This window comes from Bombina bombina, chromosome 2 (genome assembly GCF_027579735.1).
Source record: "Bombina bombina isolate aBomBom1 chromosome 2, aBomBom1.pri, whole genome shotgun sequence".
NCBI lineage: Eukaryota > Metazoa > Chordata > Amphibia > Anura > Bombinatoridae > Bombina > Bombina bombina.
The window spans coordinates 1,325,775,518-1,325,796,194 of NC_069500.1; the positions used below are offsets into that span (position 1 = coordinate 1,325,775,518).

Genomic DNA, 20,677 nt, shown 5'->3' on the forward strand with positions numbered 1-20,677 from the left:
CATAAACTATACGAAAAAATGTCTCATTTATGTGTACTTATTATCTACCCAACCTTAAACATTAATACATTAGATTTTTCATAATCTGCAATAATAACACACCTTCCCTGAGGCTCAATACTAATATCACTAATGAATATGATAAACAAAACAGGCCCAAGAACTGATCACTGAGGCATACCACTAGTAACTGCGGACACAGCTTCGGGCCTGAGCAGGGCTTTAACACTAGTGAAGTATCTATGGTCCTAAAACCTGGGTTACTTAACCTCTCCACCACCTCAAGGCTCCTATAAGATCTGATAATGCCGAGAGCCCTGCTCTCACGCAACCAAATGCTCATGCAATCTGCTTGCTACAATGCTGGGTAAACAATGATCCCGGGAGCGAACCTTGTCCGTCCAGAATGTCATAAATCAGGGCCAAAAAACATATTCTAAAGCTGGAAAAGGATTTACAACTCATTTATGAATATTTTTGTAAATTAATTTTCCAATATAAGAAATAACTGTACATTGTATGCAATTATTTTGAAAAAAGATGGAGCTTAAAGCAGAGCTGTGCATAAAAAGTGTTTGTATAGAGTTGTATCTTTCTGTCAAAATATACCAGACCTTTGTATTAGTTTCAGAGCAAACTTTCAGGGATAATTATCATGTCCATATATATGAACCAAGAGAGATGTCCCATAAACTTATTTTGCTAATGGTTTGAGATTGCAGTTTGCGACTCCCATACAAATTGTACCTTATCGTATACGTGAGCTATAGCAGGGTATCCTGTGCATCCTGCAGCTCGGTTCCTCCGATAGTGTCCTCGTGTTGTTGGCGTCTGACGTCACATCCAATGTGTGGGGGCCCGCCCTGCGTCCGCCAATCAATGCTTAGCCAGTTTCAGGATACCTTTTTGCATCCGACACAAGGTGTACAATTTTCTTCTTATTTCTGATACTTCTGATACTTGCTTGTACCGGTCAGCAGAGGTGTGTTTGAATGAAATAAATTTACCTGCACTTAGTGCTTTTAAGCACGCAGGTTCCGATGATATATAATTTCAATGTCTTTTGTTAACAATCAACCCGGGTTGGTTCATTCGGTTCAAACGATAGTGGAGTCAAGGATACAGTCTTTAGCTTCTACGCGTTTCACTCCCTCTAGGAGCTTTATCAAGAATGATTCTGACTGTTTGACTCCTCTCTTTAATAGGTGTATCCAGTGTCTCATTGGTTCAAAGAAATCTCGTAGTTAAGGTGGTATCCATGGTTTGCACTTGCTCCTAATACATTGCTCCATCATAATATTTATCATAAGTTTGACCAAACATATTTCAGACCAATTTATTTTAAAACAATTTCATTGTCGTGTTACCTTAAGACAATTTAATTTATTTAAACCTATTATGTTAAGGATAGGTGGAGATGTGGAGAAACATATAATAGGATTGTTAGGTTTAAGGGTGCACTAAAAAATACGTGCACTAAAAAATACGTTCTTTAATCTAGAAGAAATGGTGAGATGTCCAATTCTGAATTTAACCCTTTGGGGAATAGCGTGTCAAATTTAAAGATGTACTCTGCCTCTTTAAGGAGCAGTTTCTTCTGTATATCCCCGCCTCTCCAGTGTTTTTCTACTTTGTATATACCCCAATAGGATAGATCTTTTGTGTTGCCCTTATGTGTGGTTTTGAAATGTTGATAGAGGTGTGTGTCTTCCATTCCATTCTCTATATTATTGAGATGTTCCCTGATTCTATCTCTCAGAGTTCTCTTAGTTTCTCCAAAATAAAAAAGATTGCAAGTGCATTTTAGGACATAGATAATACCTTTGTGTGAGCATCTTATAAGTTCTTTGATTGGTATGGTATTGTTAGGACCTATCTGTATCATATTGGATTTATTGCTGTGTTTACATGACTTACATGTGTAACATGGGAAAAAGCCTGTTAATTTTTGTCCATGGAGGTCTTTTTGTATTAGTTTGTTTTTATTGGCTTTTTTTAGGTCACTAGGTGCAAGGGTTGATTTTAAATTACTAGCTTTTTTGAAAACAAAACTGGGGTTATCTGTAACTTTTTCTCCCAGGATATTGTCTTCCTTGATGAGATGCCAATGCTTTTTTATGATTTTTTTCACCATATTATGATCAATGTGATAATCTGTTATAAATGGAATTTTTATTTTATTTTCATCTATATTTGTTTTTTCTTTGTATGTTAATAATGATTCCCTATTGGTGTTTTTAGCCCTTTCTAATGCTTTTTTGGTATGTGTTGTGTTATAACCTCTTGAGTTAAATCTTTCTATTAGTGTTCCGGCCTGAATTTCAAAGTCTGCCATCCTAGAGCAGTTTTTTCGAACTCTAAGGCACTGCCCTATTGGTATGTTATCCTTCCAAGCATCCAGATGACAACTTTTAGCGTGCAAATAATTATTACAGTCAACTTGTTTAAAGTATGTTTTTGTCTCTATCTTATTGCCCAATACCATCATTTCTAAATCAAGGAAGGTAATTCCTTCTTTACTTTGGTTATGTGTGAAATGTAGACCTAAAGTATTTTGGTTCATCTTTTCAAACATTTTGATTAGATCGGTCCCCTGCCCTTTCCAAATTATTAACAGGTCATCTATGTACCTTTTGTAGAGTACAAGGTTTGCACCATAGCCGCCAGACCCAAAGAAATTCTCTTCCCAAAGGCCCATAAAAAGATTGGCATAGCTAGGTGCAAACCTTGTACCCATTGCTGTTCCTTCTGTTTGGAGATAGAACTTATTATCAAAGGAGAAATAGTTGTTCTCTAAAATGAATTTGATGCTCATTAAAATGAATTCCTTATGTATTTCTGGCATATCTGTGTCTTTCGATAGATAGTGGTTAATTGCCTCCATTCCCTTTTTATGGTCTATTATTGTGTAAAGTGACGTTACATCACATGTGGCTAGGTACATATCATCTTCCCACTGAAAGGTATTTAGGATGTTGAGTACTTGAGTGGAATCCCTCAAATAAGAGTTTAGGTTTGTTACATATTTTTGTAAGTATCCGTCTACATATCGTGAAAGATTGGAGGAGATGGAATCGATCCCTGATATGATGGGCCTACCAGGGGGATCGATTAGGCTCTTGTGAATTTTTGGTAGAAAGTAAAAGATCGGTATTCTTGGATTGTGCGGAGTTAAGAATTGAAATTCTTTATCATTTAATACACCTGATCTTTTACCCTCTACCAGTAATTTATTCAATGTTTGTACATATTTATTAGTAGGATTAAGATCCAATTTTTTATATGTTGTGATATTGTCTAATAGTCTGTGGGCTTCAATGAGATATTTGGCGGTGTCCATCACGACTATGCCGCCGCCCTTATCTGCAGATTTTATGGTTAGTTCTTTAACCATAAAAGCTCACGTATACGATAAGGTACAATTTGTATGGGAGTCGCAAACTGCAATCTCAAACCATTAGCAAAATAAGTTTATGGGACATCTCTCTTGGTTCATATATATGGACATGATAATTATCCCTGAAAGTTTGCTCTGAAACTAATACAAAGGTCTGGTATATTTTGACAGAAAGATACAACTCTATACAAACACTTTTTATGCACAGCTCTGCTTTAAGCTCCATCTTTTTTCAAAGTTTTTATCCAGTTGGTAAACGAATTTCAAATGAAAGTATGTATGAAATTTTATGAACTTTAAAATACTCACGGAAAGTTTGGCAAACTGCCTAGTCACATTACATGTGATATTTCTGAGTGACCAACATAATAAGTAGCATACGAATATTCTCAAATAGTACTACTTGCTTTTTTATCTTATCTTTTATTGATTTATTTTTTCTGTATTTTTGTCTGTTTTTAAATTTTATTGATTTGTACTAGAGACGTCTCTATAAGTTCTTTAATCATATTGTAACCAAATAACCTGTTTTTTACACATAAATAAACTGTATGTTTTTTACACATTTTTTAGATCTGATTTTATTAATACTTTAAACTCTTATCACAGATATACACTTAATAAATTCACATAGTATCTTTAGCTATTAGCGCCCTTACAAAACCTCCTTTCTTTTCTCTACACATTACTTTTAGATTGAAGGATCTAAAAACACTGTAAGGAGTTTGATACTTTATTCCACCAGCGCACTATTTACCCACACTTTTGCACATTACGATTTTCCTTCACTTTAATAGTTGCAGCAGGTTTTTTACACCATCTAACCTAATATGGAGGACATCTTTGATTTTAGGGACAAAATATTTCTAGATATGAGAGAGGAAAATATCCCTTTAATAAATCAGATCAGCTCAGATAAAACCTTAGACCTAATGCAAAGCTTAGAACACGAACTCACAAAAGAATTAAAGCAACAAATGGAATTAGTTTTTCTTAACAGATACACAAAAAAAGGCATTATACCAAAAGGATTACTTTTAAAGAAAAATTGCACTTTCACTTTAAGCGAAACTCTACAAACAGAATGGAAAGACACACTAACTAAAGCCTCTAATACACTAATTGAGATTCTTAAAAGATCTAGAAAAGAAACACTTTTAATTATTGAGAAAAATATCTTAGAAATTAAAGAGAAATTAAAGGATAGGAAAAATGAAAATGAATATAAAGAAAGACAAAAAGTAATAATGGATAAATTAAATAATCTGAATAAAGATTTATTAAGAACAAAATGGGGAAAGATGGAAAGAGACATTAAAAATAACAATCAGTCTCAGCAAATAGAAGAAATCTCTGAAGTTAACCCAGACACATTGAAGACCCACACCTATTATCCTCCACATGGTAATACTTATAATAACAAGAGACAACATAACACTTATCATCATTATGATAATTATAGGTATCAAAACACATCCAATAGGAATAACTATCAAACTGAAAGATCATTTAACTATAATAGAGACCGGCATCACAACCAACAATCATGGCATAGAGCAAGAGAACAATATCATCCACATAATAGGATAGATAATACCCATTCCAGAACATACAATGAAAAACCCAGTGAGTGGGAGCACCCAAGAACTTATAGGAGAGAAAATAGACAATGGGACTCTTGGAGAACCCCGACCCATAATAGGTTTGAACCCCTAAGAGACCTAGAGCAAAGAAGAGAATACCAAACACATAATGATTCCCCCCTTTTTTTAGGGAAAAGCCCTCTGAGAGAGGGCACCTCAAGAGAACTCTTCCAACCAGAAACAGCAACAAATCCCAGAAGAAAAAGGGGATTAGAGGAAAGAGAGGAAGGGGATTATCCAGAAAAAGTAGCAAAAAGAGGGAGATAACTAATAACACGCAAGGAATATATAATTTAAGCAGCACTCCCCTAAACAAAGAGGAAGAAAAAGTCCTGAGCTTAGGTCTTACATATGCCCCCACTGCTAGACTCAATAAATTCAATACTTTTATACATGTAAAAAAATTCGTGAGAAATCTTACTTTGAAAAGACATTTTTTAAAAAACCCTACAGAGAGACAGCTAAGTATACAAGCACCCGTGAAAATTAATCACTCCAATTTAAAACCCAAATCGAAATTTAACCCTATACAATCAAAAGGGAATTATCTAGATACTTTCGAAAAATTAGTACTGAAAGACATCAAAAGATGTAATCCCCAACAACCAAAACAGTTTAATTTGAGCCTGAAAGAAAAATCCATCATAAACAATTTACAGAACAATAAAGAACTAACCATAAAATCTGCAGATAAGGGCGGCGGCATAGTCGTGATGGACACCGCCAAATATCTCATTGAAGCCCACAGACTATTAGACAATATCACAACATATAAAAAATTGGATCTTAATCCTACTAATAAATATGTACAAACATTGAATAAATTACTGGTAGAGGGTAAAAGATCAGGTGTATTAAATGATAAAGAATTTCAATTCTTAACTCCGCACAATCCAAGAATACCGATCTTTTACTTTCTACCAAAAATTCACAAGAGCCTAATCGATCCCCCTGGTAGGCCCATCATATCAGGGATCGATTCCATCTCCTCCAATCTTTCACGATATGTAGACGGATACTTACAAAAATATGTAACAAACCTAAACTCTTATTTGAGGGATTCCACTCAAGTACTCAACATCCTAAATACCTTTCAGTGGGAAGATGATATGTACCTAGCCACATGTGATGTAACGTCACTTTACACAATAATAGACCATAAAAAGGGAATGGAGGCAATTAACCACTATCTATCGAAAGACACAGATATGCCAGAAATACATAAGGAATTCATTTTAATGAGCATCAAATTCATTTTAGAGAACAACTATTTCTCCTTTGATAATAAGTTCTATCTCCAAACAGAAGGAACAGCAATGGGTACAAGGTTTGCACCTAGCTATGCCAATCTTTTTATGGGCCTTTGGGAAGAGAATTTCTTTGGGTCTGGCGGCTATGGTGCAAACCTTGTACTCTACAAAAGGTACATAGATGACCTGTTAATAATTTGGAAAGGGCAGGAGACCGATCTAATCAAAATGTTTGAAAAGATGAACCAAAATACTTTAGGTCTACATTTCACACATAACCAAAGTAAAGAAGGAATTACCTTCCTTGATTTAGAAATGATGGTATTGGGCAATAAGATAGAGACAAAAACATACTTTAAACAAGTTGACTGTAATAATTATTTGCACGCTAAAAGTTGTCATCTGGATGCTTGGAAGGATAACATACCAATAGGGCAGTGCCTTAGAGTTCGAAAAAACTGCTCTAGGATGGCAGACTTTGAAATTCAGGCCGGAACACTAATAGAAAGATTTAACTCAAGAGGTTATAACACAACACATACCAAAAAAGCATTAGAAAGGGCTAAAAACACCAATAGGGAATCATTATTAACATACAAAGAAAAAACAAATATAGATGAAAATAAAATAAAAATTCCATTTATAACAGATTATCACATTGATCATAATATGGTGAAAAAAATCATAAAAAAGCATTGGCATCTCATCAAGGAAGACAATATCCTGGGAGAAAAAGTTACAGATAACCCCAGTTTTGTTTTCAAAAAAGCTAGTAATTTAAAATCAACCCTTGCACCTAGTGACCTAAAAAAAGCCAATAAAAACAAACTAATACAAAAAGACCTCCATGGACAAAAATTAACAGGCTTTTTCCCATGTTACACATGTAAGTCATGTAAACACAGCAATAAATCCAATATGATACAGATAGGTCCTAACAATACCATACCAATCAAAGAACTTATAAGATGCTCACACAAAGGTATTATCTATGTCCTAAAATGCACTTGCAATCTTTTTTATTTTGGAGAAACTAAGAGAACTCTGAGAGATAGAATCAGGGAACATCTCAATAATATAGAGAATGGAATGGAAGACACACACCTCTATCAACATTTCAAAACCACACATAAGGGCAACACAAAAGATCTATCCTATTGGGGTATATACAAAGTAGAAAAACACTGGAGAGGCGGGGATATACAGAAGAAACTGCTCCTTAAAGAGGCAGAGTACATCTTTAAATTTGACACGCTATTCCCCAAAGGGTTAAATTCAGAATTGGACATCTCACCATTTCTTCTAGATTAAAGAACGTATTTTTTAGTGCACGTATTTTTTAGTGCACCCTTAAACCTAACAATCCTATTATATGTTTCTCCACATCTCCACCTATCCTTAACATAATAGGTTTAAATAAATTAAATTGTCTTAAGGTAACACGACAATGAAATTGTTTTAAAATAAATTGGTCTGAAATATGTTTGGTCAAACTTATGATAAATATTATGATGGAGCAATGTATTAGGAGCAAGTGCAAACCATGGATACCACCTTAACTACGAGATTTCTTTGAACCAATGAGACACTGGATACACCTATTAAAGAGAGGAGTCAAACAGTCAGAATCATTCTTGATAAAGCTCCTAGAGGGAGTGAAACGCGTAGAAGCTAAAGACTGTATCCTTGACTCCACTATCGTTTGAACCGAATGAACCAACCCGGGTTGATTGTTAACAAAAGACATTGAAATTATATATCATCGGAACCTGCGTGCTTAAAAGCACTAAGTGCAGGTAAATTTATTTCATTCAAACACACCTCTGCTGACCGGTACAAGCAAGTATCAGAAGTATCAGAAATAAGAAGAAAATTGTACACCTTGTGTCGGATGCAAAAAGGTATCCTGAAACTGGCTAAGCATTGATTGGCGGACGCAGGGCGGGCCCCCACACATTGGATGTGACGTCAGACGCCAACAACACGAGGACACTATCGGAGGAACCGAGCTGCAGGATGCACAGGATACCCTGCTATAGCTCACGTATACGATAAGGTACAATTTGTATGGGAGTCGCAAACTGCAATCTCAAACCATTAGCAAAATAAGTTTATGGGACATCTCTCTTGGTTCATATATATGGACATGATAATTATCCCTGAAAGTTTGCTCTGAAACTAATACAAAGGTCTGGTATATTTTGACAGAAAGATACAACTCTATACAAACACTTTTTATGCACAGCTCTGCTTTAAGCTCCATCTTTTTTCAAAGTTTTTATCCAGTTGGTAAACGAATTTCAAATGAAAGTATGTATGAAATTTTATGAACTTTAAAATACTCACGGAAAGTTTGGCAAACTGCCTAGTCACATTACATGTGATATTTCTGAGTGACCAACATAATAAGTAGCATACGAATATTCTCAAATAGTACTACTTGCTTTTTTATCTTATCTTTTATTGATTTATTTTTTCTGTATTTTTGTCTGTTTTTAAATTTTATTGATTTGTACTAGAGACGTCTCTATAAGTTCTTTAATCATATTGTAACCAAATAACCTGTTTTTTACACATAAATAAACTGTATGTTTTTTACACATTTTTTAGATCTGATTTTATTAATACTTTAAACTCTTATCACAGATATACACTTAATAAATTCACATAGTATCTTTAGCTATTAGCGCCCTTACAAAACCTCCTTTCTTTTCTCTACACATTACTTTTAGATTGAAGGATCTAAAAACACTGTAAGGAGTTTGATACTTTATTCCACCAGCGCACTATTTACCCACACTTTTGCACAATGCAATTATTTTACTACAAATGCCAAAAAATGTTGTGGTTTCATGTTGAAGGATTGAAAACATATCAAAGCATCACTAATTTGTGTGATACAGACTATACTCAAAGCCATTTAATTTAAAAATGCTCCAACCAGGCTCCAGCCATAATTTTACAGCAATATCTAACTGATCCTCATTAAAGTGCCAGTCAGTCTTCTCAAACATTCAAAAGCAAAAAAGTTCCCTTTATGGTTTTAACACTGGAAATGTTAGGGCAACAGAAAACTACTTTCTAATAATAAAGCAGATTGTATTGCCATGGAGCGAAAACAGATATTGTAATTAAATTGCTAAACAATATTCAGAATGACAGTAGAAAACATTTACCTTTAATCCACCACAAACTGGACAAGCTGCAAAGAGAGCTCTTGTAATCCCAGGCTGAGGACTGCATATTTCACATGTTTCGGGTGGTATTTCAGCAGATGTTGGCAACTCAGTTTTAGGGTCTGCCACTTGTGTTTTAGTAGCTGTCCACCTTGGAACAAAATCAACATATGTTTCATCACTTGAGTCTTTGCTTTCTGAGAGTGACTGGTGTTTACTTCTGTCCTGGGATTGCTCAGTTGATGGCCTTGTGTCCACATGTGGTACCAAGAGCTTAGCATCACTTATGCTTTGCATTAATTGTGACTGGTCCTTAGATAATGTGGAATCAGAACTCTTGTGTTGAGTATCTCTTACAGCTGCCTGTAATACACTTCTGGGAGTGTCATAAAGATGTCGGACAGAGCCAGGAATTTGATACTCAGAGCTTCTCTGGGGATCAGTGTGTTGGCAAGTACATAAATTCTGATCAGAAGCAACGTTCAATGGCAAGCTAAGCAGTGACCCAAACTCTTCACTTTGGCAAATGTCCAGGCTCTCAGCATAGGAAGAGAAGCTTCCAGAGTAGGAAGAGTGACTTCCCGTAGCAATCCCACTGTCAGAGGAGCTTTGTCGACCTATTTCCTGCAACTGTCTAGACCGTACTGGCTTAGGAGGTGGCTTTGTCACACGGAGACCTTCAGCATAAGACTTATCATCTCCAAGGTGAATGCCCTTTGCTGCTGCCATCCCATGACTCTCTGCTGAAGTGCTGGCTGAGGACTGGTCAGGCCAGATGGTTAACCTGCTTCCAGCACTGGCATCTGAGTGGCTTGTGTCTGAAGAGGAGCTGGACAAACTCCTGTCATCCCCTACAAAAGGGCACATATAACTAAATAATTTTATATTTAGAGTAAATGCACATAAACCATACAATCATTAAAATTATTTCATCAAATCAATACGTCACAAACACAAAATAGAAGAACATCGGACAAAAACACTGTAGTCCACAAGCATGCACCTAAATGCAATCTAATTTTACTCAAAATGCTGTAATATTTTAATTACTGTATATATGTAAAACAAAACACAATTTCAAGAAAAAAATGGTTTGCAAGGGTGTTTTTTTAAATTGATATTCAATTTTATATATTTGAGATTCCTTCACCCCCCCCCCCTTTGTTACGTCACCTATCCTATGGGGTAAGAAGCCATAAACATCTACCTCTTCAAATTTCTTATTGAGTAATCAGATAACCAATTAGAATTGTTTACAAAAATCCCATAATTAAGAGGGATCCACAAACTAGGTAATAAATGACCCTTTAAAAAGACTGAAAGTAGGGTCTTGGGTTTTAGTTAGTGGAGTTATTTACTATTAAACCTTTTTTATCTCAGGGAGTATACTGTTTAAGCGATTTAGTTGTTTGGGGTGGTTACGTGTTCAGAGGTTTTGTAACTAGTGACTCATGTGGTTGAGTCCTTAGTTGTTGGAGGTTTGCAACATGGGATCAAGTAAAAGAGGATGTTTTGTGGGGTCAATCAAATGGTGGGTGATTTTATGGCAGATAGTGGGTGATTTTAGGGCAGCGGGATCATGAATGGGGCTTTTACTTTAGGTGAGAAAGAATTGTGCTGCAGGGTCCATTAATTAGAATTAAATGTAGCAGGACAATTGGGCTTGAGGTTGGGAGTTTGGTAATTTATTACGGTTACTGGGCAGTAATACCTGTAAGAAATAGTTGTGAAGTTTTACATCATTTACAATAAGAAGATCCTTATGTGGTTGGTACAGTACTCAACAGTAATGATCTACTACTATTCAGTGACAAACTGTGCTCTGTTGCTTAATAGTGGCAATTTGTTTGTGATAGAGTTGAGATGATAGAAAAAAAAAGGCTAGGATATAAAAAATGAGAAATGAGCTAAAACTATTTTTGTATGAAAAATGCCAATTTAAACTGTTCCAATTGGTATTTAAAATAGTAGGAGATGCTTGTTTGTGCTCCGCTGATGCTTAACTATCATCTGTCAACTTGGCGATAAAGACTATGGGTGATACAGTATAAATAGTAAGAGGGCGCTATAGCGGAGTGAAAATAAGTGTTGGTGACTATTGGTGCAAAAATAACAACCTGTGTAAAACGAAAAATACATAACAAAAAATGTAAAATAAAGATGTATATATGTATATTAAGGAAAGAGGTTATCTAAACCTAGTGCTAAAAAAAATTGATAGATGAGATGCTAAGTATAAATAATTAATTTATTAAAACTTAAAATCCTGACACGTGATCAAGTAGACACATAAATCAAATACAAAACCTATATCGTTTTTCGTTTTACACAGCATATATTTTTCATTTACACAGGTTGTTATTTTTGCACCAATAGTCACCAACACTTATTTTCACTCCGCTCTAGCGCCCTCCTACTATTTACACTGTATCTATTTTTGGTACCCTTGTGGAAGGGGGACCCAGGAGAGGCATTGAGTGATTTATCTAGCGCAAACACCTACTTTTTCTTCATTGATAAAGACTATGGGGCCTATTTATGAAAGTGCAAGAGGACATGATCCGATATTGCGGGTCATGTCCGCTGCACATCGATAAATGCAGACTGCATACGCTGTCAGCATTTATCATTGCACCAGCAATTCTTGTGAACTGCTAGTGCAATACCGTCCCCTGCAGATTCGCAGCCAATCGGCCGCTAGCAGGGGGTGTTAATCAACCCGATCATATTGGATCGGGTTGATTTCTGGCGATGTCTGTCTGCCGCATCAGAGCAGTCGGACAGGTGATTGAGCAGCGGTCTTTAGACCGCTGCTTCATAACTTGTGTTTCTGGCGAGCCTGAAGGCTCGCCAGAAACACGGGGCATCAAGCTCCATACGGAACTTGATAAATATGACCCTATTTATGCTGGTTTACAGGAAAACATCTCCACAAGCATGTATAAGGTTATTACAGTAAGCACATGAACATCAGTTTATAAAACAGATACCGTTTAAATTGCTCTCTAGACTGAGGACTGGATTTGTACAGACCCCTTTTTTTAATTTGTTCTACCAGAATATAATCAATCAATTTTGAACTCTTTTTTTCCAATGATAGAATATATGTGTGCCATATCAGTGGATATTTACTAATAAAAGAGTCAACATCAGGAGTAGGAAAGTCTTCACAGACACTTTCACTAGAATAGTTCTGCTACATTTTACTGCTGTGATGAAAAAGTGCTGTGTTATGTGGAAAGATGATTTAGCAGCATAAGCTTAGTATGCAGATCATGCGAGACCCAGCAACCATTTTATTGTCATCATCAAACCCAAAACTTATCTTTCATGATTCAGATAGAACATACTATTTGAAACAACTTCCCAATTTATATTGTTAATCAAATTTGCTTTATTCTCTTAATATCCTTTGTTGAGGGATTAGGAATTTACTACTGGGAGCTAGGTGAACACAACAGGTGACAAGAGGCATATAATTGCAGCCATCAATCAGCGGCTAGCTCCCAGGAGTGCATTTCTGCTTCTGAGCCAACCTACCAGAGAATGCATCTGTCTTTGGATAGCAGAAATGCAAAGAATGGGGTTGATTCCAGTCCTTCATAAAAATGTATCTAATGATCTTCTTTAGAAAATCACCATTAGTTTCCAGGGATTTTTAGTTAAATCAGTTAATAAGTTAAAGAACTGAAATTGACCCCATTGTGCGAGTAATAGTCAGAGAAGGCTGTAGATGTTTTACCTGCAGAAACTTAGCACTGACTGTTGTAGACTCCCTCTACAGGTATATGCTTGTATAAATTTGCTACACACACTGTTGCCATATAGTACTCAAGATACGTGCACTCTCCTGAACCTATGTCAGTATACCCTCATGGAAAAGGGGCCAAGTTTCATACAAGAAGATCAAAAGAAGAGGTAAATTTGATAACTGGAATACATTGGAAAGTTGATGTTTTTATAATTTTACACTATTATCTAAAGCAGGAAAATTTAATGATGACTTCTTTTTAAAGACCATTAAAGGGACACGAAACACAAATTTTTCATTTTATAATCCAGACAGAGCATACCATTTTATACAACTTTGCAATTTTGTTTTTATTATCAAATTTGCTTCATTCTCTTTGTATCCTTGGTTGAAAGAGCAGCAATGCACTACTGTTAGCTAGATAAAAAAAAAAACAGTTGAGCCAATGACAAGAGGTTTATATGTGCAGCCACCAATCAGCAGCTAGGTCCAATGAGTGCATTTCTGCACCCTCACTTACCACTACAAAGAATACCAATAGAACAAAGCAAATTACATAACAGAAGGAAATTGAAAAGTTGTTTAAAATCACATGCTCTATCTGAATGATAAAAGTTTAATTTTAACTTTGCAGTAGAACTGCATACTCAGAAAAAAAATCTACTGCTCATTTAAAATTCAGTGCTATTATGTTGTATTTTTTAATTTCCTTTTTTTGACAAATATCACATTTTCATTCCATTTGATGGCCTCTATATCAAGTGACAGCCATCAGCCAATCACAAACTTATATATGTATATACTGTGAACTCTTGCACATGCTCAGTAAGACCTAGTACCTCAGAAAGCGTGAATTTAAAAAGCTTGTGCATTATTAATTACAGCTATTTATATGTAAAATTTATAGCATTTTTTTCTGATATCACATTTATGACACCAATGCGCCAGTGTATAAATGAACTATTGGCCATTTGGATTTTTAAAGTTATTGCTTTGAGTCATGATAAATTAAAAATATATTTACCCTTTAGTTTTTAAAATGTAATAAATCATACATGTGGGTACATAACGTGTATACCATCTATAACCTCATTTGGTTTGGTTTGGTTTGGTTTCTGTAAGTGGTAATCTGCCAAACAAAAGAAATTTCGAGATTATGGAGTAAAAAGATCTATGGTTACTTAAGTTAGTCTCAGAGTAATAATAAATATATGTTATTAATGGAACAGAAATTAATTTCTTCTAGGCATAACCTAATCCTACATTTAATTGCGGTCTAGCTAAAATGCTTGCGTTACAGCCTATACCGACACGATCCTTACCGCCATCTGAGAGCAGTAGTTATGGATTTTGAAAAGCAAAAATGTTTCATAAAACTCATAACTAAAATGATACACTAACACCCATAAACTACCTATTAACCCCTAAACCGCCACCCTCCAGCAACACAAATACTATATTAAACTTATTAACCCCTAATCTGCCGCCCACCCATATCAAGACTATTAAAGAAACCTATTAACCCGTAATCCGCCGCCCCTGACATCGCCGACACTAAATAAACATATTAACCCCTAAACCACTGACCCCCACATCGCCAACACTATAATAAAGTATTAACTCCTAAACCTCCAGCCTCCCACATGGTAACTCTTAAACTAAACCTATTAACCACTAAACCGCCAGCCCCCCACATCGTAACTACTAAACTAAACCTATTAACCCCTAAACCGCTGGCCCCCACATCACAAAACACTAAATTAAACTATTAACCCCTAAACCTAACACCCCCTAACTCTAAATTAAAATTACATTACAACTATCTTTAAATAAATAAAAACTTACCTGTGAAATAAAAAAAAATAACATTAAACTATAAATTAGCCTAACATAACTATTCTAATAAAATAAAATCAACTACAAATTAAAAACCTAAATTAAAAATTAAAAAACCTATTACTAGGGAAAAAAAATAAAAATCTAACATTACAAAAAAATAATAAACTCAAATTACAAAAAATAAAAAACTCTAAGACTACAAAAAATAATAAACAAAATTATCAAAAATAAAAACAATTATACCTAATCTAATAGCTCTATAAAAATAAAAAGGGCATTTAGCTCTTTTTCAAAATCCCAAACCCTAATCTGAAAAAACCACCCCAACAAAATAAAAAAATACATTTATTTGGGGGGGGGGCTTTTTTATTTTTATAGGGCTATTAAATTAGGTATAATTGTTTTTATTTTTGATAATTTCATTTATTATTTTTTGTAATCTTAGAGTTTTTTTATTTTTCATAATTTAGTGTTCATTATTTTTTGTAATGTTAGATTTTTAATTTTTTTTCGTTATATTAGTTTTTTTTTATTTTTTATTTAGGTTTTTAATTGGTAGTTTTTTTTTTATTTTATTAGAATAGTTATGTTAGGTTAATTTATAGTTTAAACTAAGATTTTTTTATTTCAGAAGTACGTTTTTATTTATTTAAAGATAGTTATATTGTAATTTAATTTAAAGTTAGGGGGTCTTAGGTTTAGGGGTTAATAGATTAATTTAGTGTTAATAACTTTTATTAGTGTCAGCGATGTCGGGAGCGGCGGAATAGGAGTTAATAACTTTATTAGTGTCAGCAATGTTGGGGAGCAGCGGAATAGGGGTGTTTAGACTAGGGGGTTTATGTTAGGTTGTTAGGTTTAAATGTAACTTTTTTTCCCCCCATAGACATCAATGGGGTTGCGTTACAGAGATTTTTCATTCCGCACTTCAGATGTTAGGTTTTCTTCTAACACTCACTCCCCATTGATGGCTATGGGGGAAAGCGCGCACGAGCACGTAAACTCAGCCCTTGGCTTTTGTGCGGTATGGAGCTTAACGCACCATAACGCACAGCACAAGGAGGCTTTTCAGTAACTCGTAATAAAAGCGCTATGGAGAGTGCAATAACGCAATTTTTTTAGAGTTATTTTCGCACCCTGTTTAGCGCAAAACTCGTAATCTAGGTGATAGTTTCTATACTTCAACATATACAGTGGATATAAAAAGTCTACACACCCCTGTTAAAATGTCAGTTTTCTGTGATGTAAAAATATGACAAAGATAAATCATTTCAGAACTTTTTCCCCCTTTAATGTAACCTATAAACTGTACAACTCAATTGAAAAACAAACTGAAATCTTTTAGGTGGAGGGAAGTAAAAATAAAAAAATAAAATTCTATGGTTGCATAAGTGTGCACACCCTTAAACTAATACTTTGATGAAGGGTATGTAGCTGTGTTCAGAATTAAGCAATCAGATTCAAAATCATGTTAAATAGGAGTCAGCATACACCTGCCATCATTTAAAGTGCCTCTGATTAACCCCAAATAAAGTTCAGCTGTTCTAGTAGATCTTTCTTGACATTTTCTTAGTCGCATCCTACAGCAAAAGCCATGGTCCGCAGAGAGCTTCCAAAGCATCAGAGGGATCTCATTGTTAAAAGGTATCAGTCAGGAGAAGGGCACAAAAGAATTTCCAAGGCATTAGATATACCATGGAACACAGTGAAGACAGTCATCATCAAGTGGAGAAAATATGGCACAACAGTGACATTACCAAGAACTGGACGTCCCTCCAAAATTGATGAAAAGACAAGAAGAAAACTGGTCAGGGAGGCTGCCAAGAGGCCTACAGCAACATTAAAGGAGCTGCAGGAATATCTGGCAAGTACTGGCTGTGTGGTACATGTGACAACAATCTCCCGTATTCTTTATATGTCTGAACTATAGGGTAGAGTGGCAAAGAAACAGTTACGAAGAGTTACAAAGAAAAACATCCAAACCTGGCTGAACACAAAAACACATCCAATGTCTCCCAAAAGTATGTGGGAAAAGGTGTTATGGTCTGATGAAACCAAGGTTTAACTTTTTTGGCCATAATTCCAAAAGATATGTTTGGCGCAAAAACAACACTGCACATCACCAAAAGAACACCATACCCACAGTGAAGCATGGTGGTGGCAGCATCATGCTTTGGGGCTGTTTTTCTTCAGCTGGAACTGGGCTTTAGTCAAGGTAGAGGGAATTATAAACAGTTCCAAATACCAGTCAATATTGGCACAAAACCTTCAGGCTTTGCTAGAAAGAGGAACTTCATCATTCAGCATGACAACGACCCGAAGCATACATTCAAATCAATAAAGGAATGGCTTCACCAGAAGAAGATTAAAGTTTTGGAATGGCCCAGCCAGAGCCCAGACCTGAATCCAATCGAAAATCTGTGGGGTGATCTGAAGAGGGATGTGTGCAGGAGATGCACTGACAATCTTGAGAGATTTGGAGTGTTTTTGCAAAAAACAGTGGGCAAATCTTGCTAAGTCAAAATGTGCCATGCTGATAGACTCATTCCAAAAAAGACTGAGGGCTCGATGATTGAAAGCTCTCTGGGCTGGCGAGATTATTAAAGAATGTTCGCCAGTCCTTCTATTTCCCTTGTGGAATGATCTAAAGCCATTTTTTACCCTGAAAACAGGGTGTCTCGGTAAGGGGCGTATACTGCATTTTCATATGAAATGTGCACAACAAAATTCATGTTTTAAACATTATACAAAACAAATATTTGAATCATTCACACAAAAATAAGCAGGGAAAAATTGTATTGTTAAGGTGCATCAAAAATCGTAACAAAATTCTTCACCAAAAATCGTATGTTAACAAATATTAGTATCTAATTTGCACAGGAATAAATCAAATTAAATATTCACAGCGTAAATCATAATTGTAGTACACTGAATGTGCAAAAATCACAGAGAAATTTGAATTTATAAATACAAAATGCAAAGCGTAATTATTGTTTTTTCGTAAAATGGGCTGAACATGGGTGTTCCATGGGCGTATATGACAATGTCTCTCTAATCCCAGCGTAGTTCTATAAAGATTTTAGCACTGCAGATATCACAGTTTTTTCTCGCCAACTAAAAGGTGGCGAGCTTTTGTCAAAACAATACAAAAACTTATAACCCCAATAGAAAAACAAATGCATACAAACATATAGGCGAATGTAAGATGCTATAAGCAGAAAGCAGCGTAATGTGAGTTATATTGGCTGCAGGATTTTAATTTTAAAGTGCTCCCCCTGCTCTCTGCTAACTTCGCACTAAGGAGCGAAGTTTCCCTATCCAGCGAGCTCCATTACTTTTAATAGGAGCCATCTCGCAACTCGCAGGGACTGCCCCTTTTTTACGATCATTGCACCGGGGCAGCCCTGCGAGTGTCAGCGAGAAAAAGAAGGTTTGAGCTGGTGAACAATATATCATCGAGCCCTGAGTGCTGTAATAAAATCAAAAGGTGCTTTAACAAAGTATTAGCTTAAGGGTGTGCACACTTACGCAACCATATTATTTAATATTTTTATTTTTACTTCCCTCCACCTAAAAGATTTCAGTTTGTTTTTCAATTGAGGTGTACAGTTTATAAGGCCTCTTAAAGGTGGAAAAAGTTCTGAAATGATTTATCTTTGTCTCATTTTTTTACATCACAGAAATCTGACATTTTAACAGGGGTGTGTAGACATTTTTATCCGCTGTATGCAACTTACAATAGATAGATAGAAAGACAGATAAACAGGCAAAAACAGGTCTGTACCCTTTTGTAATACACAGTTCTAACTGTGTTTAGGGAAAAATATAAATTTTATTTCATGATTAATTACAGCTATTTATATGTCTAGTCTATAGAATTTGTATTTTCACGGTTATTGCTTTGACTGATAGTCATAGAGTAATACTTGATTTTCAACAAAATTAGAAAATAAACAAATCAAGTCTTAAAACAGATTAGACAAAGAGGGGTAGTTATCAACGCGTCTACTTTACCTGCCTTCGCCGGTTCAATACGCCCGCCTAAGCTCGCCTACCATCGCCGCCGCGGACCTGAATATGTTCGCCTAAGTTATCAATAAAGCTGTCAAAAAGCCGCGCACCAAGTATGGGGCGATGAGCAGCGGACTGTGATAGTTATCACTCGTCCGATCTCGCTGCTTTTCGGCTTTTTTACAGCTTTATTGCTAGCCTGTCACTAAGCACCCACACAAACTACACTGTTCTACCCCCTATACCGGCGCCCCCGGAGCCTCCCGCAACTAAATAAAGTTATTAACCCCTAAACCGCCACTCCTAGACCCCGCCACAACTCTTATAAATGTATTAACACCTAAACCGCCGCTCCCAGACACCGCCGCCACCTACATTATACCTAGTAACCCCTATCCTGCCCCCCCTATACCGTCGCCCTCTATAATAAAGTTATTAACCCCTATCCTGCTGATCCCGCACCTTGCCGCAACTAAATAAATAGTTTAACCCCTAAACCGCCGCTCCCGGACCCCGCCACAACCTATATTAAACTTATTAACCCCTAATCTGTCCCCCCTACACCGTCGCCACCTATAATACATTTATTAACCCCTATCCTGCCCCCCACTACACCGCCGCCACTGTAATACATTTATTAACCCCTAAACCTAAGTCTAACACTAACCCTAGCACCTCCCTAACTTAAATATTAATTAAATAAATCTAAATAATATTTATCTTATTAACTAAGTTAATCCTATTTAAAACTAAATACCTTTAAAATAAACCCTAATATAGCTACAATATAAATAATAATTATATTGTAGCTATCTTAGGATTTATTTTTATTTTACAGGCAACTTTCAATTTATTTTAACTAGGTACAATAGCTATTAAATAGTTATTAACTATTTAATAGCTACCTAGCTAAAATAAAGAGAAATTTACCTGTAAAATAAAAACTAACCTAAGTTACCTAACACTACACTATACTTAAATAAATTATTCCTATTTAAAACTAAATACTTACCTGTAAAATAAACCCTAAGATAGCTACAATATAATTAATAATTACATTGTAGCTATTTTAGGATTTATATTTATTTTACAGGTAACTTTGTATTTATTTTAGCTAGTTAGAATAGTTATTAAATAGTTATTAACTATTTAATAACTACCTAGCTAAAAGAAATACAAAATTACCTGTAAAATAAATCCTAACCTAAGTTACAATTAAACCTAACACTACACTATCATTAAATTAATTAAATAAATTAACTACAAATAACTACAATTAAATACAATAACATAAACTAACTAAAGTACAAAAAATAAAAAAGCTAAGATACAAAAAAATAAAAAAAATAAGTTACAAACATTTAAAAAATATTACAACAATTTTAAGCTAATTACACCTAATCTAAGCCCCCTAATAAAATAACAAAGCCCCCCAAAATAAAAAAATGCCCTACCCTATTCTAAATTAAAAAAGTTCAAAGCTCTTTTACCTTACCAGCCCTTAAAAGGGCCTTTTGCGGGGCATGCCCCAAAGAAAACTGCTCTTTTGCCTGTAAAAGAAAAATACAACCCCCCCCGCCAACATTAAAACCCACCACCCACATACCCCT

The 20,677-nt window shown here is 35.3% G+C and overlaps 1 protein-coding gene across 4 annotated transcripts in view; it reads right to left on the reverse strand.

Annotated features, from left to right (window-relative positions):
- The window catches only part of DOK7 (docking protein 7), a 397,628-nt gene that overhangs the window by 123,301 nt on the left and 253,650 nt on the right, over nucleotides 1-20,677 (reverse strand). For all 4 annotated transcript variants that reach the window (XM_053704185.1, XM_053704184.1, XM_053704183.1 and 1 more), the window contains exon 8: nucleotides 9,467-10,317. In XM_053704185.1, coding sequence (XP_053560160.1) covers nucleotides 9,467-10,317 — 851 coding nt within the window. The remainder of the gene's footprint in view (nucleotides 1-9,466; nucleotides 10,318-20,677) is intronic.